General features: G+C 47.3%; 1 protein-coding gene across 1 annotated transcript in view; it reads right to left on the reverse strand.

Annotated features, from left to right (window-relative positions):
* Positions 1-1,640: 1,640 nt before the first annotated feature.
* Positions 1,641-24,650, reverse strand: part of g6pc3 (glucose-6-phosphatase catalytic subunit 3) — a 35,851-nt gene continuing 12,841 nt past the window's right edge. Inside the window, exons 2-6 of the mRNA XM_085966337.1 lie at positions 23,860-23,969; positions 17,160-17,250; positions 15,388-15,506; positions 12,848-12,989; positions 1,641-2,215 (exon numbers count right to left, since the gene is read on the reverse strand). Coding sequence (XP_085822463.1) covers positions 1,852-2,215; positions 12,848-12,989; positions 15,388-15,506; positions 17,160-17,250; positions 23,860-23,969 — 826 coding nt within the window. The 3' untranslated portion in view covers positions 1,641-1,851. The remainder of the gene's footprint in view (positions 2,216-12,847; positions 12,990-15,387; positions 15,507-17,159; positions 17,251-23,859; positions 23,970-24,650) is intronic.

Genomic DNA, 24,650 nt, shown 5'->3' on the forward strand with positions numbered 1-24,650 from the left:
GACAAACATCACCGTGTGGCCATTGTAAGCCTGAGAGTAAACATTTAGTTTTATTACACAAGGTACAGGAAACTCTTTTTTATCCGGCACCGACGGGACCGGCATGGTGCCGGTTTATCAAAAAGTCCGGATTACAGAGAGGTATAGTAAAAGGTACGAGAGCTCCGTACACAGCAACAAATCCAGGCTGCAGAAACCCCGGCCACAGACCAAGCGTCCCTGTTGCTTAGCAACAAGTGCAGGAACCCTGTTTACACAGCCACAGAGCCAGGAACAGCCACTAATATGAAGTAAAACTTACCTGAACCTACTCCTGAATTTTGCCGGTTAACAGAGATTTCTGTTCATTTAGGTGCCAGTAAATCGAGAGTTTCCTGTACTGTAATCACCACAGGAACAGGAGTAGGCCATTCAGCCCCTAGAGCCTGTTCTGCCTTCAATTAGAACATGGCTGATCTGTACCTCAACTCCGTCTACCCGCCCTGGCTCCGTAACCCTTAATACCCGACACCAAACAAAAATGAAGATATAAACAGAATGTGTATGACTGGTATAAAGTGACAAAGGTGTAACAAAAAAAGCAGCTAGTATGTTTTTTATTAACTATTAACACTTTTAAATGTAAACTTCCAATTGCCTTTGCTAACCAGATTAAGGAGGCAATGGGAGCAGCAGCATTTATACAGTACCCTTAATTGAATAAAACATCCCGAGGTGCTTCATCCAGGAATGACAGATCAAGCAGCAGAGGGTCGAGGAGAGTTAGCCAGCGTCATAGTCAGAAAGGTCAGTTTTGAAGAGGTTTTTAAAAGCAGAGAAGTAGGAAGGCATTAAGCAGCGGGGGTGGGGGAGAATTAACAATAGCCAACTGCACCTGACCAGTGGAAGGCCTTCAACCGTGACCTACTTTTGGCAAACTATGATGACAGCCCATACTTAACTCCATGGGAAAGTGCCCAGGTAGGTGCCGCTCTGATTATCTAATTGAGATCAGGAGCACAGTGTTGAACTGTGGCCACAAACCTGCCCGCTACCACTTTGCAGCACAGCATGTTAGGACATTGCCTGACTATACCTCCCCCGCCACGACCACTCTGTTAAAGGCCTACGCCAGCCCGGCTGCAGCAGAACAAGTGTTATTTCAGTGATTCAAAAAACAAATTGCACTTTATTCACAGCACAGTAACCGACCACAACACAAACAAGCTACAGCTGTCGACATGGTAGCGCAGTTATGACTCGTGTAATTACCAGGATAGTGGAAGGTGAACTAGATGGATTTTGGGTCTTTTTTTGTGTAGCAATTCCTGTGCTCCGGGGGCTCGGAGTTTACAGAGCAGGTTTGTCCCTGTCTGTGTGTGTTTCAGTTATATGGATCTGACATAAAAACAGAAAATGCTGGAGATACTCAGCAGGTCAGGCAGCATATGTGAAGAGAGAAACAGAGTTAACGTTTCAGGTTGATGACCTTTCGTTCATCGACCTGAAACATTAACTCTGTTTCTCTCTTCACAGATGCTGCCTGACCTGCTGAGTATCTCCAGCATTTTCTGTTTTTATTTCAGATTTCCAGCATCTGCAGTATTTTCTTTTTGTCTATGGATCTGACACCTTGGAGCAGAGAAAGTAATTTTGGCATCTTATAAAAGGAGGCAAAATGTCTTTATTTTGAAGGATTAAATGGAGATTGAGAGGTATGGGATAGGCAGCTGCCACTTTTAAATGTCTTTGTATATGGTTCTGAACAGAAAATATCAATACAATTACAGTACTTTAGCAGCACGTTGCATTTCTGAATAGTGCATCAGGATAAGAAGCGGCGATTTTTAAATGCAGGTACTATCATTGGTGCTACTGTTGTTTCCGAGACGGCGGAGTTACAAAAATGGAATGCATAAGCCAGGGGATAATAGCAATCACCAAAACAGGAACAAATGCATTCTTCAGGTAAAACAGAACATAAAACAGGATAGTGGAGTGTTTTGACAGTGGGACTTGATTCATCATCTCAATGAGGAGCACAGAAAGCACAATGCAGATAGTTTTCAGCTTCCATGTCATTTTCCATCCCTTTGTGCTGGCATACATTGGTGAGGAGAGCCCGAGGCCGAGCCCCAGGACCGTCCCTGCATCCCTGCTTAGTGAAGAAAACGGTGCTGTATCCATTCGAATCCATTCAGGCTTGGCACACCACTTGGTAGCAAGGGTAATCGTCCTAGAACATGCAATAGTGAATTAGTTCAAAGAATGCTTGTGCCTTTTACATACAGGTTCATATGCACCAATCTTCCCGCTAGGCTGTGAGACCACGCAGCCGGCTCACCGGCTTTTAAATAGGAAAAAACACGCATGCGCGGTATACTGAACGGGCCGCGCAGCCTCCCAAAAAATGAAAGGTAACATCGATATGTACTATAATTGAGGTCGAGACATATTCTTGGAGGTTTCATCGCATGACCTCCTGTCTCCAGCTGGCTCGCCCAGTCAGACAGCCATTTCCCCCCCTCCCCCTCCCCAAACCCCCCCTCCCCACCCCCCCCAACACCCCACTCCCCAACCCCCCCTCCCCCCACACCCCCCCTCACCAACCCCACCCCCCAACACCCCCCCAACCCCAAACCCCCCCCAACCACCACCCCCCCAACCCCCCAACCACCCCAAACCCCCCCCAACCACCACCCCCCCAACCCCCCAACCACCCCCACTCCCCCCTCCCCACCAGGCCTGCTTGTGTTTTTCTGTAGCCAGTTGCCTAAAGTTGTGTTACATTGCTCCCTCACTGTGGGGCAAGTACCTGGCATCTATCCCAAGTCAAATAAAGCACTCGGTGTGTGGAATTAGGCATAAGCCTAATAAACAAATGACGATGTATTCATTGTAAATTTGAGGGATAATCCACAACTATTAATTGGTAAATAGTAGTCAATGTTGCGAGGTGGCTCTATTCCATTCATTATACTTAACTGTGGCTGGATAATTACTGCCATGTGATTTACTCACAGGCTGGTTCTTCAAAAAACTTTTGTAAGTTCCTAAGTAGGTCAGCACAGAAGTACTAGGTACTTTTGAAATTACAGTTGCTTCTTCGGATTATCTGATAAACTGAAATTTTTTTTGAGCAAAAAAAACTTGAAAAGGAAATTGGCTAAATACTTGAAGGAGAAAAGAATTGCAGGGATATGGGGAAGGAGCGGGGGAGTGGGACTAACTGGATTGCTCTTCGAAAGAGCCAGCGCAGACTCGATGGGCTGAATGCCCTTCTTCTGTGCTGTACTCGTCTTTGATTTTATGAACTCTGAATTAACATGAGTGGGCTGTCATTGTTCTGCTCCTGCTCCATTTCGTTCTCTTTTTTTTGTGGATCAAATGGACTTCCTTAAACCAAAATAGTGGCGAAACATTTCTGGGAGTAGAAAAGTCTGTGAGGGCTCCTGGCCTGCAGTTTGAAAATGAATTTATGTTGTTGCAGGTATAATCAATTAAATTGTCTGGGATCAATTCATCTCTTGGCCACATGAAAATAAATAATTACTTGAGCGAGACTACTTGACCTGCTGCCCAAAAATTAAATAAATAAAAGAGTTGTTGGGTGTATACAGTAATTCATCAAATCCTACAGGTTTTATTCCTTTGCTGGCTGAATGCTTTTCAACACATTCTATGGGCAATAAATTAAAATAAATAATTCAGTAAGCCTGCTGGCTGAAAAATAAATGAACAGTTATGTTGCAGGTACAAGCCAATTCATTAAACCTTCCAGGTTCAATTCACCTGTTGGCTGCAAGGTCTGTTTCATATTCTTTCTGCAATATTTTATCTCTCTCAAAACTAATGAGCTTCTGGCCATGCGAGTCTGGCATGAAAACAATTCATTGAGACTGCCCCCACTCTACTGATTTAAAGATTGATGTCATTACACGATGAAGCAGCATCAAAATGATACATTTTAAATTAGTACAGCTCTTGACTCACTCTGAGCAATGCTGTTTGCATGCACTTCCTGGCTACGAAAACTTTCTTCCTGTTAGGTTTTCTTGTCACACTTTTGTGTCAACATTTTCACATTTCAGAATTCTATGTCTACATTTAAAATGGAAAATCCCCAAGTCAACTGTGTACCATCACCACATAATTACAGGCTATGGCCACTAGATGGCACTTTCCCCCTAGCAACTGCTCAAATGCTTTCTGAAATTTTTTCATTTGCCATTTATTCCTCAGTAACTGAGATTTCTAATGTCCAAACTAAAATTTAATTAAAAAAAACATTTCACAGTAACATGATTAAATTAATCCATTGAATTTGTGTCTTTTAATGTGTTCATTAAAGATTTGAAAGCCTCAGCCTCTCCAAAAGCCTGGCCTTTAATTTGATATTTCGGCCCAGGGCTATGGTGCTGTTAACTGAATGCACGTCTTGCAGCTTGAGCATGTGCGGTGTACACACTTTCCCAGGGTGCATCAATTAAGCTTGTCAAACAATAGGAACAGATAACTATTTAGAAAACAACTAAAGATTTTGTTAAAATCATTTCAAGAGGAGCTTGCGGATACATTTCAGAAGCTTTATCGGGGTAAAGTTTATATTCCGTGTTCCTTCTTAAACCAAAAGGTATGTCAGAGAGTACGAGAAAGAGAGAAAATTAGTCTACAGTTTACATAACTTTTATTTTGTGCTCCATAAACTACAGAACGTGTATTAAGCTGAGAATGAGACTATGGGGTCGATTTTCCCGAAGCTGTCGGGAAGAAGGCGGGACTACAACTTTCAGGTTTTAGTTCCGCCTACATCGACGTCCGGCCAATCCGTGCGATTTTCCCTTGATTGACCTTGTTAAGCCCGCCCAGCGGGCTCAGCAGGCCAATTAAGGGCCATCCGGCAACAGGTGACGTCACAGACTGCAATTTCATCTGTCACGAGTTCTTGACAGATGAAATATCAGTGTTTCACAGCTGTTTGAAGCTGTCAAACACTGACAGTCTGAGTTCTGACATGAGTCCTTCTGCACAGACTCAGTTAGAACTCACATCGGCACTCAAAACTGAAGGTTGTCACTTTTCACAGATCGCAGCCGTTCAGCTTTAATTGCCGGCTGAGTGATGCGCTCCCGACGGCTACAGGAAGAAAGGCTGTGAAGGTAAGTACAGGTAAGTAAAAGTTCTTTACACACTTTAGACACACCAAACATACTTACCTTTGCACTCATGCACCCATCGCTCACCCGAGCGCCGACATCGCGACCCCTCCAACTCCTTCAACCCGACGGCCCGCCTGCTCTAACCTGGCGTGGTTTGGAGCCGTCGGGAATCCCACACGAAACCCCTCAAAATAGGGATTAGGCTAAAAACTGCCTGTTAACTACCTGTTAACAGGCAGTTAATTGGCACTAATCCCTTCCCGCCTGGGGTCGGCGGGTCCCAGTGCGAGGCGGGTACCCGCCGCCCCTGAAAGTTGCGTGGAGCGGGGTTTTGGGTGGGATGGTGTCGGGATCCCCGAAATCGGGATTTCCCCCCCCGCCACACGCCTGAAACCCCGCCTGACGGCTCCACAAAAATCGATCCCTGTCTTTCTTCATCGCAATTTTTATTTATTTTCAAAAAAGTATTTTGAAGCAAGCAGAAAGCTTCTAGTTATTTCACCTTACAAAATTCACAGTTAGAAAATTTAATTCTTCTAATTGCTGACACTTTTGTGTGTGTCTCTCTAACAAATCCAGAGGCAGACAAGGTGTCTTTCCTCATCCTAATTTGATTTTTTAAATAAAAAGTTAGTTGAACTTTGAATGCAAACAACACATTTTGAGGAAAATGGATAGGAGAGGAGAAGGTAAACAGGGTGAAGGGGCCTTTTGCTACCCATTATTGGGAGTGAATGGAGGATTAAAAGATGGGGTGAGTGACAGCAGAGTGAGGGAGGGGGTATGATAAAGGCCGCGATTTCGCCTACCGAGGCAGGCTAAGTGCAGCCAAGGTAGGTGGCAGACGGCGACCCTGCTCCCAGTTCCATCCCGCTGTGCGAGAAGACTTTTCTGTTGATTGGGCTTGTTAAGCCCACCCTGCAAGGTTCCCAGACAATTAAAAGGAATTGGGTCTGATGACGTCATTTGATGACACGTCATCAGCCGGTTTCCTTAAAGGGACCATGTCCACATTCATTTTGACAGTTGAGCTGTCAGTGTTCTGCAGCATTGAGGTGCTGCAAACACTGCATGGTTGCACCCAGGCTCTCCCATGACTCCTTCCACATGCTTATGGAGGGAGCCACAGCATGCAGGGAGGTTCTCTTCCCTTTCAATGGGCGGAAGAGACCTCCCCAGGACACCAAAGCAGCCTGGTTGCACATTGCATAGGAGGACACAAGCAGGGATGTGGTCAGGAGGACCAGGTTGCAGTGGCGCAAACCTTTCAATGATCTCAGTAGATCACGAAACGTTACTGAAAAGCCACACTCCGCCTCATCCTGCTGTGCCACTCATCACATCCTCAAGACTCTGCCTTCCCTACCCTACTCCTGCACATCCTTACTCACACCAGCTTACCTTACACCTCCACCCATCCCTCTCTATCTACATTATAACATCCCCATCTCACTAGCCACCCCACACACTCATCCCCATCCTTGTCCAATCATACCAACTAACAACACACAAGGGTAGGCACTTGGGTATTTTTGCCAATGTTCATGTAAAGTTTCTGTTGATGTGTTGCCAAACATTGAAATCTTTATTTTCCACACTTTGCCTTCTTGGACATATTTGTGTGCACCTTTGGAAGTGGCTTAGTGAGTTGCAGTGAATGGTGAGACATAACGGTATCCCCCGCAATGGTGATGAGTGTGAAAGGAATGGCTTGGACATTGTAGGATGCTTTATGGTGCTGGTGTGGGTTGGTGCCAACCTGGTGCATCAAGTGGCAGCCAGGGTGTACAGCGTCAAGTGAAGTAAATCTGGCCATGGTGAGGCCATCCCTGGCCTTCCAGGCAGCAGTGTGGTCGGGTGCTGATGCCCTGTGCAGCATCAGGTGATTGCTGAGTAGGTTGGTATTGTTGTTGGTGATGCTGGTGTTGGAGCTAATCGTGGTGGGATTCTGAGGACGAAGGTGAGATTTTTTCAAGGGCACCGATGCTGCTGGAATAGATGGCAGCTGAAGTTGAGATGACAGAAGCGATCTGTCAATGGTGAGAGAGCTTGCTCCAAGGAGGCGACAGTGGATAGAGAGTTTACTCCAAACACTTCTAAACTGCATAAAGCTGAAAAGTGTATTCCAAATTCTGAAGGCTCTAGCTTCTAATATTGGAAAGTGAACAGCTGTGAAATGGTAGCTTTTATACCACTTTTGCAGCTGTCAACTGTTCAGTGGAATGGAGAGTCAGTGAGAACCCAACATACTTACCTGACGTGATCCTCGCGCCCCAGGAACCTTGTGAAAAAGCTGGTAAAATGGTAAGTACATGGTAAAATGTTGCTTAAGTACCTTTTAACAAGCTTTTAAGTACAGGTAGACTATCCTTTATCCGAAAACCTCGGGACCAGCCGAGTTTCGGTTTTCGGAGAATTTCGGATTTCGGAAGGTGGGTCGGCGGGGGTCGGGGCCGGCGGTTGTCGGGGCCGGCGGTTCGCGGGGTCCGCGGGGGGGTCGGGGCCGGCGGGGGGGGGCGGCGGTTGTCGGGGCCGGCGGGGTCTGCGGGGGGGGGTCGGCGGTTGTCGGGGCCGGCGGGGTCCGCAGGGGGGTCAGCGGGGGGGGGGGGTCGGCGGGGGGGTCGTGCGCATGACTTACGCTGACGCTCAGCGTAAGTCGGTCGGGGTCGGCGGGGGGTCGTGCGCACGACTTACCCTTTATCTGAACTTCCGAAACCGGAACCCTCTAAAAACCGAAGGTTTTTTCGTTCAGCGTAAGTCGTACGCACGACTTACGCTGAACGAAAAAACCTTCGGTTTTTTAGAGGGTTTCGGTTTTCGGAAGTCCGGATAAAGGGTAGTCTACCTGTACCTGAATTGGCTGCCCCACCGCTTGGTGTCGGGCCTGTTCAGGGATGACAGACCCGACACTTGGGAAACTGACACGGAAGCGGGTTGACAGCGGGATACCGACCCGCTGCCAACCTTTTTGATTTTGACAGCGGACCCACCTCCGAACCCGCCCCTCTGAGCGCCGGCAAAATTTCGGCCATAATGTTTGAGTGGATAGTCCAAATGGGATAATATTCATTAAATATATTCAAGAAGGAGTTAGATATATTTCTGAAGGGTAAAGGGATCAAGGGATATGGGGAGAAGGCAGGGACAGGGTACTGAGTTTGGATGATCAGCCATGATCTCATTGAATGGCGGAGCAGGCTCGAGGGGCCGAATGGCCTACTCCTGCTCCTATCTTCTATGAGATAGAGGTAGGGACAGAAGTGAGTAGGGTTTGCAACAAGATGAGGTGGTGGTAGTAAGAGGAATGGGTAGTTGAAAAGCAAATAAGTAGGGAATGCGAGGGGTTGGGGAAGAAGTACATAATGGGAGGAGAGGATGTAAATGCAGCTACTGAGGCACAGAAAGAGAAGAAAAACAAATTGTAAAAAAAGAGAACAAAAGCAGACGAGGAGAGACAGAGAGAAATAGCAACAGAAAGACAACAGAGACAGGCTAAAAATGTGGGCAGTTTTTGTTTTTCTGTGCTCAAAGTAAAGGATGTCTATGCCGGGGTTTTAAAAATTTTCATGCTCAGACTTCTTCCTTTACATGTTGCGTTTTTCCTCGTATTTTCGGGGTCAAGCAAGGTTGTGTCATCGCACCAACGCTCTTCTCGATCTTCCTTGCGGCAATGCTCCAGCTCACTCTCAGTAAGCTCCCCGCTGGAGTGGAGCTAATTTACAGAACAAACGGAAAACTGTTCAACCTCCGTCGCCTCCAGTCCAGATCCAAGGTCGTCCCTTCCTCTGTCGTCGAATTACAGTACGCAGACGATGCTTGCGTCTGCGCTCACTTGGAGGTCGAACTCCAAACCATTGTTAACACCTTCACCGAAGCATACGAGCGCATGGGCCTTACACTAAACATCCTCTACCAACCTGCTCCCGCCACACAGTACTGCCCCCCCCCCCCCCCCCCCCGATTATCAAATTCCATGACAAGGCTTTGGACAACGTGGACCACTTTCCATACCTTGGGAGCCTACTGTCAACAAGGGCAGACGTCGATGACGAAGTCCAACACTGCCTTCAGTGTGCCAGTGCAGCCTTCGGTTGCCTGAGGAAGAGAGTGTTTGAAGATCAGGGCCTCAAACCCGGCACTAAGCTCATGGCCTACAGAGCGGTAGTAATACCCACCCTCCTGTATGCCTCAGAGACATGGACCATGTACAGCAGGCACCTCAAAGCACTGGAGAGGTACGACCAACGCTGCCTCCGCAAGATCCTGCTAATCCATTGGCAGGATAGGCGCACCAATGTCAGTGTTCTCGCTCAGGCCAACATCCCCAGCATCGAAGCTTTGACCACGCTCAATCAGCTCCGATGGACGTGTCACATCGTCCGCATGCCCACTACGAGACTCCCAAAACAAGCGCTCTACTTGGAGCTCCAACACGGCAAGAGAGCCCCAGGTGGGCAGAGGAAACGCTTCAAGGACACCCTCAAAGCCTCCTTGAAAAAGTGCAACATCCCCATTGACACCTGGGAATCCCTGGCCCAAGACCGTTCAAAGTGGAGGAGAAGCATCCGGGAAGGCGCCAAACACCTCGAGTCTCTTCACCGAGAGCAAGGCGGAAGCCAAGCGCAAACAGCGGAAGGAGCGCACCTCAACCCAAGCACCCCACCCACCGTCTGCCCCACCTGTGACAGAGACTGTAGGTCCCGCATTGGACTCATCAGTCACCTGAGAACTCATTTTTAATGTGGAAGCAAGTCATCCTCGGTTCCGAGGGACTGCCTAAGAAGAAGATGATGATTTTCCTTTTTTCGCAATGATCTTCCCATTTCTTTTCTTATATGCACACATGGATGAAGAAATGCATGGAAATACTTAAACTGTTGAGATATTTTGACCCAAGGTGTATGTATATAGGAAAGTCACATGAATACATATGTCAGGGATGTATCAACTACATTCCATCATTCATCTGCAGCGGTGAGCCCTAGCAATCTAGCCTACATCAGGCAAGGCCTCCTCTATTCATGCTTATATTTTTTTTACTTGTTTATTTGTCCTGGAGGTTTGTTCTTTAAGTGCTTTTGCCTCACTGGTGGATAAATCCTGAATTAGAGCACCAAGATCTGCTGGAATCCACAACTTGAGATATATGTAAATTAATGGGAACATTGATTTAAACATGTGGCCCACTGGTGCACACAATAACTTGTGTTTATATAGTGCCTTTAACATAGTAAAATGTCCCAAGGCGCTTCATAGAAACGTTATAAAACAAAATTTGACACCGAGCCACATAAGGAGAAATTAGGGCAGGTGACCAAAAGCTTGGACAAAGAGGTAGGTTTTAAGGAGCGTCTTAAAGGAGGAAAGAGGTGTAGCAAGGCGGAAGTTTAGGGAGGGAATTCCAGAGCTTCCCAGCTGAAGGCACGTCCACCAACGGCAGAGCAATTGAAATCGGAGATGCTCAAGAGGCCAGAATTAGAGGAGCGCAGATATCTTGGAAGGTTGTGAGGCTGGAGGAGATTACAGAGCTAGGGAGGGGCGAGGCCATGGAGGGATTTGAAAACAAGGATGAGAATTTTAAAATCGAGGCGTTGCTTAACCAGGAGCCAATGTAGGTCAGCGAGCACAGGGGTGATAGGTGAACGGGACTTTGTTCGAGTTAGCACACGGGCAGCAGAGTTTTGAATGACCTCAAGCTTACAGAGGGTAGAACGTGGGAGGCCAGCCAGGAGTGCGTCAAGCCTAGAAAATAAGCAGTTTGGACACCGCTGACATGCATAGTATAAAGAAAAATTTTATGAATAAATTTTGCTTTTCTTTGCTTTATTTTTGTTCCACTCTTGATCCATTAATTATAACTCCTCCACCCCCTCTCTCTTGCTGACTGTCTGCCCTCCCACTGTTTTTTTCGCCCTTCTCTGTACCTATATTAAGGATGCAATTTCTGGCCAACACATTCGCTGGTTATTCAGGCACCTGTGTGAAGAACAGTATCTTTTGAAATGCAGGGGAAAAAAAGAACAGAATCTGAAATCCTTGTATATTATTTAGGCTTGCTGTTTTTCTGTCGAGATCTCGATTCACGTATGTTAAATACAGGAATCACTGCAGAACTGGAAAAACCAGTTACAAGGTGGAAACACTTAATAAAAATGCTTTCTAGACTGCAAGTGAGGACTATCTGTAGAAAACATCCAAGTCCACCATATTTCAGAGGTTCCACTTTGTTGCTGATGCAAACACTCTTTAAAAAGCATTCAAAAGAAAACTGGAAATCAGTCATTTCCTGCTGCTGTCAATCTACAGAGAAGCAATCATCCTCTAATTCACCTCAGAATGAGCTTACTTACAGCAATTAGATCTGTGGCTAGTTTAACAAACCTGCACCTCAACAGTGAAAAATACATTACCTGTTACATAACACCCTTGTCCTTATAAACGACACATCCTCTAGCTTACCCTGAGCAACACTGCGGGAGATCCTTCAGTATTTGGGGGAAAAGATCCCTACAGCTAAACGGTACCACTATCTCATCATTTATCATCCAGTAATTCAGAAGCATGTTTTCTTCTTCTTCAAAAAATGAAGATGTTATGCATTTCACTCCCTCTACATCTGACATGTTCACACATGCACATTTCAACAGGAATCACTAGATAGGAGGGGGGGCACAAGAACTCTGGTTGATTTATTCCTCTCCCCAAATTGTTTGTTTCCCCTTTCTAACTAGTGATTATTCCTATGTGTTTCCGTATAAGACATTTGGGGGGAGAAATTCGGTATCGCCCCGTTTGGGGCGCAATTATTGGCCGGGCACAAAGTTTAGCGCCTGACGCTAATTATCGCCTCCGACTGCAAACTTGGTCTCTATCGCCCCTGGAGGTGATTTGAGTGTTAAATCAGGCGCTAACGCCAAGGAGCGAGGCGCTACCTCAGAGCGCTGGCGAAGCTCATGTGATGTCAGTCAGCAATGGAACACAGACACACTGGCGCCGGCCAGTTCTTAAAGGGGAGGGTCGATCTTGCTGTCCAGCCACACCCTGCTCATTACAGCCTTGAATCTCGGCCTGGAGAGACCCGTACATCAATTCTGCTGGAAAGAACAATGGAGAGGCCCAGGGAAAGAGCTCAGAGTGCAGCCCCCACAGTCTCTTCTAAATCGATGCAAGGAAGGTCAAATCAAAATGAACCTGCAAAGTGCTGCTCAGTACCCAAAACTCCTTCACACAGCATTGAATCTCTCCAGGAGTCTCTCTCTCTCTCAGAATGCGTGGTGCAAAAATGTCGCCGACAAAAAACGGCAGGAAGCGGCCGCCTTTAAATAGCGCTCCCCCAGTCCCTTCCTGACTGCAAAACGTTCCCCTCTACCTGTCGTTGCTCGCGGCAGGCGGTAAGGCAGGGGGCGCCACTCAATATCCGGTCCGGGGCGCTACCAGGGCGTTGCGCGCTCGACTGATGTCATGATCTGCGGGCGCAGGCGATCGTGGCGGTAGTGTTTAGCACCGCTGCAAAATGTCTGGCCAGTTTTGTGAACGGTGCAAACATTGGCGCGCCCGGGCGCTAGTTGCTTTGCGGGAGGCGCTGATCAACCAAATTTTTTCCCCTTGATATTTAAACACACAGGAACCTTTCAAAACAAAGACAAACAGACCTCACACAACAGGTGTTAGCTGCCAGAAAGGGAAAGAGTGAAAATTGAAAGACTTACCAGGAAACATCGACACCGAGGTAATGCAATCCCCAGTACAAGCACACAGCACTGAGCAGCAGTCCGATTGAGGTAGCAACACAATGGATGAGTTTGATATTCTCAGGTACATGCCTGCCTAGCAGATAGCCAAGTACAGCACCTGAAATTCCAAAAGAGGTTTATTAATGTACTACAGGAAACTTTGGTTTATCCGGAGGTTGTATGTCCGGAAACCTCGATCTAACGGCAGAAATCAGCAGCCGTTTTGTTAGGTTTTTTTTCTTTTTTTTTCTTCTCCTAGCATTTTTTTTTTAAACAGTAAGTCTCTGGAAAGCCTCTCTGAAGCTGTTGCTAAGCTACAGAGACGCTTCCAAGGTACGGGCCGACTGTTTACAAGCTGTTGCTAAGCAACAGTGTTTGTTGTCAGATACGGAGATGAAAACCTCCGTATCCTTCAACATTAGCGCTGGTCTATCCAGAAGTTTTCATAGATCGCCATCACGCCGGTCCCGTCGGTGCCGGATATCGCAAAGTTTCCTGTATTTATTTTGATTAGGAGTGTTTACGCTCCCCTTAAGGTTTTACAGATAATCTTTAAATGGCTGGGTCATGCAGTGAAGGAGGCGTGGCATGTTAAAATGCCACTGCGCGCCACCAGAGTAGTGCGATGTGGGTTCTCACAATTTCCCAACCACCACTCTCTTGCCACGGAGAGGTGACAAGCAAGTGCCCAGTGTTTCACCACTCATAGGGAAACAATTACAACAAAGCCAGTCCTGGATCACTCTCACTAGCAGACAGTTTCGGATGGATACTGAAGCATGTTGCCCACTTCCCCTCAGCTGCACATGGTCGCTGGCACGGGAAGATCAGGAAGGGTTGTGGGAAAAATGGGAGTCCAATCCCTCCTTCCCCCGGTGGCTCAGTGGGTGATTGCTACACGGTGTAGCACAGAGATATACTTATCAGTACGGTCTTATAGTCAATTCCTGCTCTCTGCTGAATTAGCTTAAAGCAAATGAAGGAATGTAGCAACACAACCAAACTCTAAATAGAAAGACAAAACTCTGCTGGTAAAAATTTTAGCCCCCCCGAAAAAGTTAGCGCCCCCACAGACGATTTTCCCAGGTAGCGTCCCGAGAGAGAGGAGGGGCTACTCGAAGCACTCCGCAACCCCCTTGGGGCGCTGCGAGCCAATATCGCAGCGTTACGTGCCGCAGCGCCACACACTGCGGCACATTGCGCCGCAGTACTGCAGGCCTTCCTCCCCTTATTAAAGGGGAGGGGCCTGGTGCAGCGTGTTCCGGCGCCCAGCTGAGCCACCAGGGATCGGGAGTGCCGGCAAACCAGCCCGGCACACAAGAGGAGTGCCGAGCTCACGGAGAGCAGCCGGCACCCCGCAGGGGGGCTTCACGGTGGCCGGGGACAGCAACGGAAGCAGGTGCTGGCAGGCAGCCAGCAACAAAGATGGCCACCCGCCACCTCCCCTTTAACTAGAGCCACCCCGGCCGCAGGTAGGCCCCCCTGACCCCGGCGGACATAGCGTCCGGCGGTAAGTTGGGGGGCGCCACCCAATATTACATCCGGGGCGCGCGGGGCGCTGTGCACGGCGATGACATCATCGCCGGCGGCGCTTTGCTAACGGTTAGTGCCACTGCTAACCTCCCGCTGAATTTCGCGGGGGGCGTTAGCGGCACCGCACCCAGGCGCTAGTTGATTTGTGCTCCGTTAACGGGAAGCACAAATCAACCGAATTTAGCCCCCTTAATGTTTAAAAGATTGAGACTTTCACTTTCATAATCCCTTGCTGAGATTTTAGATTCATTATTAAAAACACAGGGAGGCAACATTCCTTACTACTAAGCAGGACATTATGCATGTATGTTTCACAATGTGTTCCTCCAGTTCTGAGGGTACTTGTTTCTACTCTGCAATGAAAGATTTATTCTCACTAGATTGAGTAGGAGGGGCACAGGTCTCATTTGGCAAATTGTGTACAACCCTCCAAAGGGTCGACATCTTCCTAAAGAAAGTATTCCTAGGTTCCTCTAATCAGGTATTAAGTACTTCTGTCTGTAGTTGTTATACCGACACTAAACCTCTATTGACATTCAGTACAGCTACACTAACTATTCCCTCCTGAAGACTATGCCATGAAGAGGATAGAAAGTACAATATCTATTTGAATTCATTTAGAAGAAAAATCATAAAATACAGTTGGCTTTAACGGAGCAGTTATAGGTGGAGTCATGGGTGTGACCTGGGAGTGACTAGGCTTAAGTTTACTTTAACTTCTTATCTTGGCTATGGCACTGGCAGAGATGCTGACATTAATTGCTCGCATGCGGCTGGTTCTGGTAGACAGTGGCAGCTGCTTGAGACAGGCTGGTTTGCCATCACGTCAGTGGTGTGGGCGAATACCTTGAGGAGAATAAGGAAGAGGGAATCTCAAATGAAAACGAAATACAAATATCAGAAGTATCAGCACAGCTATTTTAGTTATAGAATCTCTCAGCCACCCATTGGTCCGTTGAACACATTGTGATTAAAGCACTAACCTGTAACTATTCCAGTAAGTACTTGATGAGGAAAATGAGCCAAAATGAATATTCTGGAGATGCCGATTGCCAGCAGCATAAGGATGTACAGTACTGCGGGAATGTTCTTTGCCAGTGAGCTTAAAATACAAGGAAAATTTGGCGTTAGTGATAACATACTGTAACTGTTAAAACTTTAAAAAGTATAGCTTTGGTGAATTCTGTGAGGTTTGGGGGAATGGGGCACTCTCAGTTTAGGCATCCAATGCAGCAAGGTTAAATACAGTTTTGGCAGATGCAAAGCCTCTACGACGCTTCCCAAAAATATGTCTTAACCCAATCTCAGAAGAGCACTGCCTATTCTAATCAGATCATTAGGCCCAGTGTCCATTTACAGGTAATAACTGGTGACACCTGCCAAAAGTACGCATGTTTTGATGCTGGGGGAGGACAGAATCAGCTTGCCTATTATGCCCTCTAGAAACATAGAAAAATAGGAGCAGGAGTAGGTCATTCGGCCCTTCGAGTCTGCTCCGCCATTCAATATGATCATGGCTGATCCTCTATCTCAATACCATATTCCCGCTCTCTCCCCATACCCCTTGATGCCTTTTGCGTCTAGAAATCTATCTATTGCCTTCTCATTGGAGTTCAGAAGAATGAGAGGCGATCTTATTGAAACATATAAGATTGTGAAGGGGTTGGATCGGGTGGATGCAGGGAAGATGTTCCCGATGATGGGTGAAACTAGAACTAGGGGGCATAGTCTTAGAATAAGGGGCTGCTCTTTCAAAACTGAGATGAGGAGGAACTACTTCACTCAGAGGGTGGTAGGTCCATGGAAAATGCTGCCCCAAAAAACTGTAGAAGCTACATCATTACATAAATTTAAAACAGAAATAGACAGTTTCCTAGAAGTAAAGGGAATTAAGGGTTACGGGGAGCGGGCAGGAATTTGGACATGAGTCTAGGTTCGGATCGGTCATGGCCCTGTGGGTAGCGGAGCGGGCCCTGGGGCTGTGTAGCCTGATCCTGCTCCTATTTCGTGTGTCTAATTCTGTTAGATGCAGGAGATGGTTCTGTGATAGTGGATTGGCAGTTAGGATCAGATCAGCCATGATCTTATTGAATGGCGGAGCAGGCTCGAGGGGCCGATTGGCCTACTCCTGCTCCTATTTCTTATGTTCTTAAATATATTCAGTGACTTGGCCTCCACAGCCTTCTGTGGTAGAGAATTCCACACATTCACCACCCTCTGAGTGAAGAAATTTCTCCTCAGCTCAGTCCTAAATGTCCTACCCCGTATCCTGAGACTGTGACCCCTCGTTCTAGACCCCCCCCAGCCAGGGGAAACATCCTCCCTGCATCCAGTCTGTCTAGCCCTGTCAGAATTTTATACGTTTCAATGAGATCCCCTCTCATTCTTCTAAACGCTAGTGAATACAGGCCTAGTCGACCCAATCTCTCCTCATACAACTGTCCTGCCATCCCAGGAATCTGTCTGGTGAACCTTCGCTGCATTCCCTCCATGGCAAGTAGATCCTTTCTGTGATCAAATGGCCTGCCGATGCTCACCGTCAGGTTTACACATGAAGAACGCCCAATAGGGTGAGATAATGGAGGGCAACTGGTGTCCATGGAGCCATATCCAAACGAGAGTCAGCTCCTTCAGCAACGGAGGAGAAAATTCCCGGTGAGAGAGGGGGAGTAGATCTACATTTAGGAAACCTGTATTTAAATGGTGGATAATTATCTGATCATTTTGATATTTAAACAGTTCAAGCAGCACCAACCTTCTAGTATGATCGTAAATGAACGCGGAAAAACTGGTCATCATAACCCACCAGGCTGCACCTGTGATCATGGCGTGACCCGAAGGACTGCCTAAAGTAAAAGAAACATAGCAAGAAAACTAGTGCTTTATTTCCCAAGTCACACAAAAGTTTTTTTATAAGAATGAATCAAGGAGTTGAATCAGAGCTGCCCTAATGGCGCAGTGGGTAGGTGCACACTGTGGTGACTAAGCCATACGCACCAGGGCAGTTCATAGCATCTCCGTCTTAATCATGAAAATGTTTACGTACATGAGAGTATAGTGTGAGTCATTATGATATTGTACCTTTGAACGAGTGCCCCCTGTGACTAACCCACTACCATTTTTCATGAAAGATGAAAAGGAAAAAAAAAATCTAATAAAAGAGCCTGGGAGGAATCACAGAAAAAGTTCTGTGTCACTTGTTAGTTCTGGGCTTATATGTACATCAACAATAAGAGGCTTGACTGAAAATTCAATATTCCTCTCAATTTTTGTCTGGTCAATAGTAACCAATAGCACCTATATTATTTCACAATGATCAACTGCAGATTAAATTCCATACATTTGCAGTGATTGTATGACAGATTAAGTCCTTCAGCGAAGATCTCCTTACTGATTAAAGTCAGTACTGATGGATGGGGCACACCATCCATGTTACAAGAGTGGGCCTGACAATGTTTAATGATCAACAACAACAACTTGCATTTATATAGCGCCTTTAACATAGTGAAACATGCCAAGGCGTTTCACAGGAACATTATCAAACAAAATTTGACACTGAGCCACATAAGGAGATACAAGGATAGCTGACCAAAAGCTTGGACATAGATGTAGGTTTTAAGGAGCGTCTTAAAGGAGGAAAGAGAGGTAGAGTGGCGGAGAGGCTTAGGGAGGGAATTCCAGGGCTTAGGACCTAGGTAGCTGAAGGCACGGTCACCAAGGATGGAGCGAATAAAATCGGGGATGCTCAAGAGGCTAGAATTGGAGTAGCGCAGAGATCTAGAAGGCTTGTAGGGCTGACAGAGATTACAGCGATAGGGAGGGGCGAGGCCATGGAGGGATTTGAAAACCAAGGATGAGAATTTTAAAATTGAGGCATTGACAGACTGGGAGCCAATGTAGGTCAGCGAGCACAGGGGTGATGGGTGAACGGGACTTGATGTGAGTTAGGACACAGGCAGCCGAGTTTTGGATGAGCTCGAGTTTATGTAGGGCGGAAGATGGGAGGTTGGGCCAGGAGAGCTCTGGAAGAGTCAAGTCTAGAGGTAACAAAGGCATGGATGAGGGTTTCAGCAGCAGATGAGCTGAGGCAAGGGCGGAGTTGGGCAATGTTATGGAAGTGGAAGTAGATGGGGTCTTGGTGATGGGACGGATATGTGGTCGGAAGCTCATCATGGTGCAAATACTACACCAAGGTTGCGAACGGTCTGGTTCAGCCTCAGACACTTGCCAGGGAGAGGATGGAGTCAGTGACTAGGGAATGGAGTTTGTGGCTTCCCAATATTTAGTTGGAGGAAATTTCTGCTCACGCAGTGTGACAAATCAGAGACAGTGGAGGGGTTGAGAGTGGTGGTGAGGTGGAGCTGGGTGCATGTAGAACCTGACGTCGTGTTTTCGGATGATGTCGCCGAGGGGCAGCATGTAGATGAGAAATAGGAGGGGGCCAAGCATAGATCCTTGGGGGATTCCAGAGGTAATGGTGCGGGAACGGGAAGTGAAGCCATTGCAGATGATTCTCTAGTTATGACTGGATAGATAAGAATGGAACCAGGCGAGGGCAGTCCCACCCAGCTGGATGATGGAGGAGAGGCGTTGGAGGAAGAGGATGGTGTGGTCAACTGTGCCAAAGGCTGCAGACAGGTCAAGAAGGATGAGGTGGAATAGGCACCCCATCCACCATCTTAAACATTCACTCCCTCCACCACCGGGTGCACACCGTGGCTGCAATGTGTACCATCTACAAGATGCACTGCAGCAACTCGCCAAAGCTTCTACGACAGCACTTCCCAAACCCGCAACCTCTACCACCTAGAAGGACAAGGGCAGCAGGAGCATGGGAACACCATCACCTCCAAGTTCCCCTCCAAGTCACACACCATCCTGACTTGAAAATATATCGCTGTTCCTTCATCATCACTGGGTCAAAATCCTGGAACTCCCTACCTAACAGCACTGTGGGAGCACCGTCACACGGACTGCAGCGGTTCAAGGCAGCGGCTCACCACCACCTTCTCAAGGGCAATTAGGGATGGGCAATAAATGCTGGCCTTGAGAGCAACGCCCACATCCCAGGAATGGATAAAAATAACGTTTACCACAGCTACAGTCACACAGGATGTAATTTGTGAATCTGATAAGAGCCTTTTCAGTTCTATGGCAGAGCGGAAACCCGATTGGAGATTTTCAAACATGGAATTGCGGAAAAGATGGGCACAGATTTGGGAAGCGACAACACTTTCAAGGGCTGTGGAGAGAAAAGGAGGTTGGAGATGGGGCGGTAGTTTGCAAGGACAAAGCGGTCAAGGGTGGGTTTTTTTTGAGGAGAGTGTGATGATGGCAGATTTGAAGGAGTGGGGGACAGTACCTGAGGAGAGGAAACTGTTAAAAGTATCAGCTAAGATGGGGGTCAGGAAGGGAAGTTGGGTGGTCAACAGTTTGGTGGGAATAGGGTCAAGGGAGCAGAAGGTGGGTCTCATGGACAAGATGAGACAGTAAGGGAATGATGGGAGATAGGAGAGAAACGAGAGAATGATGCAAGTTCACGGCTAGGGCAGGGGGCAACCTTAGGAGAAGTTTGGCCCAGTGGGCTAGGGGAAGGGAGGGAAGCGTCAGAGGTAGCTGAACGGATGATCTCAATTTTTGCGACAAAGAAATCCATGAGCTCCTTGCACTTGTTGTTGGAGGTGAGGCTGGAGGAGGCAGAGGAGTGGGGTTTAAGAAGACGGTTTGTAGTGGAGAATAGAAGCTGGAGGTTATCTTTGTATTCCAGGGTGACCCTGGAATAGTGTACAGTTGAGAGCAGGACCTGATAGTGCTTTATGTGATCCAGCCAGATTAGGCGATGAATGATTAAACCAACAACAGAAAATGCTGGAAAACTCAGCAGGCCAGGCAACATCCGTGGAGAGAGAAATAGAGTCAACATTTCGGGTCGAAACCCTTCTACAGAACTGAGAGAAAAGGCAGGAAATGAAACAAAAGTCAGTTTGGGGGGCTGGGAAATGGGGGAGGGGATGAAAGAAGAGACATTAAGAGACATTCAAGGGGAGACGAGATGGTAATAGGACAGGTAAAGAAACAGACAATGGCTCTAAATGAAGTGTGACATGCGCTGGCAGAGTGAGAGACAGCTGCCATGTGGGAGAGAGAAAAAAAAGGAAAAGGCACAAACCAAAAGTGTGGATAAAAAATATAAAAATATAATAATAGGGGCCGAGGTTATGATCTGAAGTTGTTGAACTCGATATTGAGTCCAGAAGGCTGTAAAGTGCCTAATCGGAAGATGAGGTGCTGTTCCTCGAGTTTACAGTGAGCTTCTGTGGAACAATGCAAGAGGCCGCGGACGGTGAGGTCTGAGTGGGAATGGAACGGTGAATTGAAATGACAGGCGACCGGAAGCTCGGGGTCACCCTTACGGACTGAACAGAGGTGTTCCGCAAAGCAGTCACCCAATCTGCGTTTGGTCTCCCCAATGTAGAGGAGACCACATCGTGAGCAGCGAATACAGTATACTAGATTGCAAGAAGTACAAGTAAATCGCTGTTTCACCTGGAAGGAGTGTTTGGGGCCCTGGACAGTGGGAAGGGGGGAGGTATATGGGCAGGTGTTGCATCTCCTGCGCTTGCACGGGAAGGTGCCGGGCGAAGGGGAAGGGGTGCTGGGGGTGATAGAGGAGTGGACTAGGGTGTCTCGGAAGGAGCGGTCCCTACGGAATGCTGAAAGGGGAGGGGAAGATGCGTTTGGTGGTGGGATCACGTTGGAGGTGGCGGAAATGGTGGAGGATGATCCGTTGAATGTGGAGGCTGGTGGAGTGAAAGGTGAGGACAAGGGGAACCCTATCGTAGTTCCGGGAGGGAGGGGCAGGGGCAAGGGCTGAAGTGCGTGAGATAGAACAGACCTGGTCGAGGGCCGTGTCAACTAGTTAAACCAGTTGTCCACCATAGACGTTCAAATCCGCGTCCCTTGAACTTAAGGGAGCAGAGATGAGGGCCATACCAGGGGGAATGACTAGGGTGAAAGAGAGTAATGGTTTTAATGGCGACGAGGACATCAAAAGGTGGAGGTGAGGGTGTGGTTGAGCAGATTGGTAGCTGCAGAAATGGCATGATGAATGGAGGGCAAAAGGTTAGACAGTTGGGAATTTGAAAGTGCAGTTGTAAGAGAGTTGGGAGAGTTTTTTTTCCAGGGGCCGACACAGAAGGAAGTGGGTTGGGAGGGGGAAGGGGATGCGAGTGGAGAGGGAAGCAAAGAAGTGATCTGAGAGGGCCTTATTTATGACCGACACGATGGGAGTAGCGAGGCCACGCGAGATGGCGAGGTCGAGGGGATGGCCGTGAATATGGGTTGGGGAGTTTATATGTAGGGAGGATAGGAGACTAGTGACTCAGAGGAGAGAGAGCATGATGAGTTGAGATGGAGGTTGAAATCGCCGAGGATGAGAAGTCGCTTGGTGCAGAGGCTGAGGGAGGAAAGCAGTGAAGATATCTCAATGAGAAACTTGGCGTGGTACTTGGGTGAGCAGTGACAGGGAAGCTTCATTAAGGGGGAAGGTATCATTACTCCTCAGCCAGATTTCTGTCAAGACCATGATGACGATGCAATCATCCACAATATGCTCACGGACGGCAAGGGCCTTATTCACAAGTGAACGGACATTTAGGAGGGAGATGCAGAGGGGGTCGGTGATGGCTGATCTGTTGGCAGAGTCCACAGGGTCAGCGCTGAGAGGGGTGAGTGGGACAGGAAGGAGCTTGGCAAGATTAGCCCACAGCTGGGTGGGAAGGTCAGCACGAGAGTAGAATGGGGCAGTTGGGGTTGCTGCTCGTAAGGAGGCAGCGACGAGTGTCTTGATGGGCCCTTTCGAGGATGCCAGGAGAGGCAGAGTGAGAAGCTGTGGGCTCACCTAAGAGGGAATCACGCCTAGGCGGCAGGAGAGTAGGAAGGTCGAGGAGTGCTGAAGGGTTGGGGGGGTAGGGATTTGGGAGGGCAGCGTACCCGAGAGGAGAAAAGTGAAAGGAGGCATGATGTCAGGAGAAAAGGGGCCTAGGAGGAGTAAAGAGAGGGGAAAAAAAGGGAGAGAAAAGGGGAAATGGACTCGGGATGGAGCGGCAGCCAAAACGTACACACGAACGGACACAGTGAAACTCAAGTTACATAGACGTGGAAGATAAGGATAGATATGCCCTGGTAATAAATGGGGTATATAGATTCGGCGGCTGGTGTGGAGGGCAAGTGAGTCCAAAGGCTACTCGAAGGGCAGAGCACCGGAGGAAGCGCTGCTGGAGGTATTTCCACAAAGAGCTGCTGGAGGTTTGAGGCATCGATCCCTGGGCTGGAAATCGGCCACGAATTCTGCTACTGATCTGAGTAGATCCAAGAGCCTGAAGGCACAGTACAGGAAACTTTTTTTTATCCGGGACCGACGTGGTGTCGGTTCATCAAAAATCCCAGATAACCGAGAGCTATAGTAAAAGATACGAGAGCTGAGAGCTCCGTATAAAGCAACAAACCCTTTTCCTTAGCAACAGATTCAGAACAATGGCCACAAGTTCCAAGCGTCTGTAGCTTAGCAACAGCTGCAGCCACACCCTTGCACAACAACAAATCGAGGAAGGCAAGTAATATGAAGTATGAACCTACTCCTGAATTTTGCCGGTTAACCGAGATTTCCGGTTATTTAGGTGCCGGTAAATCGAAAGTTTCCTGCACCAGCACTCGACTCCACTATGTTTAAACGTTACATTTATAAACAGAATGAATAGGTGGAGGTGACCATGAAAATAATCTCATGCTGGGTTCAGATACCGACCCGCACAACCTTTGCTCTCACAGACATCTGAATCCTTCAATGAGATTATTTTCCTTGAGCACACCCACATACTAATTATTCTTCTACATAATACAACTCATAGCTACTGACAACTCTATTGATAAACAAACAAATAGCTCCGAGGTGTACGGATACTTGACTAGGTAATGATCTGGAATATTCTTCTAATTGAGAACAGAATTACCAGGAATATTGTCCAACTGAGCAGTGGGCCACTGGACATCTTGAAAATAACCAACGGTGCTAACAAGGTGGCTAATTTTCAATATTGAATTGCTAATTATCAATAAAAATGTGATTTGAAATTGTCAGATTCACATTAGTTCAGAGCTGATAAAAAGTCAACAAAATGTGTTCTTGAACTGATGAATTTACAGCAACTAATTTCCCTTCGGACTGACACTCAGACCAATGTAGGAAATTTTAAACTGGTCTTCAACAGGAGAGAAAAGTGTCTTGAGAAATTGAAGGAAAGTCTGTACTTTTAAAAAAAAAGCTGAAACTTAATTCTAAGAATTAAAATTTAGAAAGTTAAAATACTGTCAATTTAAGTGATTGATTTGATAGAAAATACAGCTAACAGCTAGCCTGTCGTCTAGAATTCACACAGCACTCGATTTGAACAAACCTGGACCAGTTTCACAGGAGCAGAAAAACTGCTTCAGCTTGGGCATCTGCTGCTCACTGTAGACCCCCGATTCATGAATCCACCAAAATGGACGCTCGCCAAACAGCAGCCTGTTAGAAATGTAAGAGACAGTCAGGTCTGAGCTGCAAAAGTGTGATGTCTGACAGATCTCGAGTTAAAATTTAACTTTTTTTTGGTCAGCCAAATGTTCAAACCAAGCGTTATGTAGAATTTCCGTTACTCAGTGACAGGCCAGTCAGTGCAGGCTGGAGCTCTGGCCCTGCAGCAACTTTCACTTTTTGCCACAACTCCGGGCTCTTTGCTCGTGGACCAGCGCAAGCCTTTCCATTCCAGGCCCAGGATTTCGGAACCATGTTGGATACATCCTATGCAACATACTCTTAACCGACACTGGAACTATGCTGTTATTGAAAAAAAGATCAAAGTGTCATTTGCCCCCTTTCCTACATGGCCCCAAAGGACCTGTATCCAGCCTGAACTTGGCATCCACATAAGAAATAGGAGCAGGAATAGGCCACTTGGCCCCTCGAGCCTGCTCCGCCATTCAATACGATCATGGCTGATCTTGGGCTCAAAGTCACTTCCCTGTCAGCTCCCCATAACCCTTCACTCCCTTATCTTGTAAAAATCTGTCTATCTCCACCTAAAATGTATTTAATAACCCAGCCTCCACGGCTCTCTGGGGCAGAGAATTTCACAGATTTACAAGCCTAAATCCACCATTGCCACCAGCTACAAATAACAATCAATCAATGGGGTACATTTTGACC

The sequence above is a fragment of the Somniosus microcephalus genome, chromosome 24, assembly GCF_052327205.1.
Source record: "Somniosus microcephalus isolate GS21.2 chromosome 24, FLI_Smic_1.0, whole genome shotgun sequence".
Classification (NCBI taxonomy): domain Eukaryota; kingdom Metazoa; phylum Chordata; class Chondrichthyes; order Squaliformes; family Somniosidae; genus Somniosus; species Somniosus microcephalus.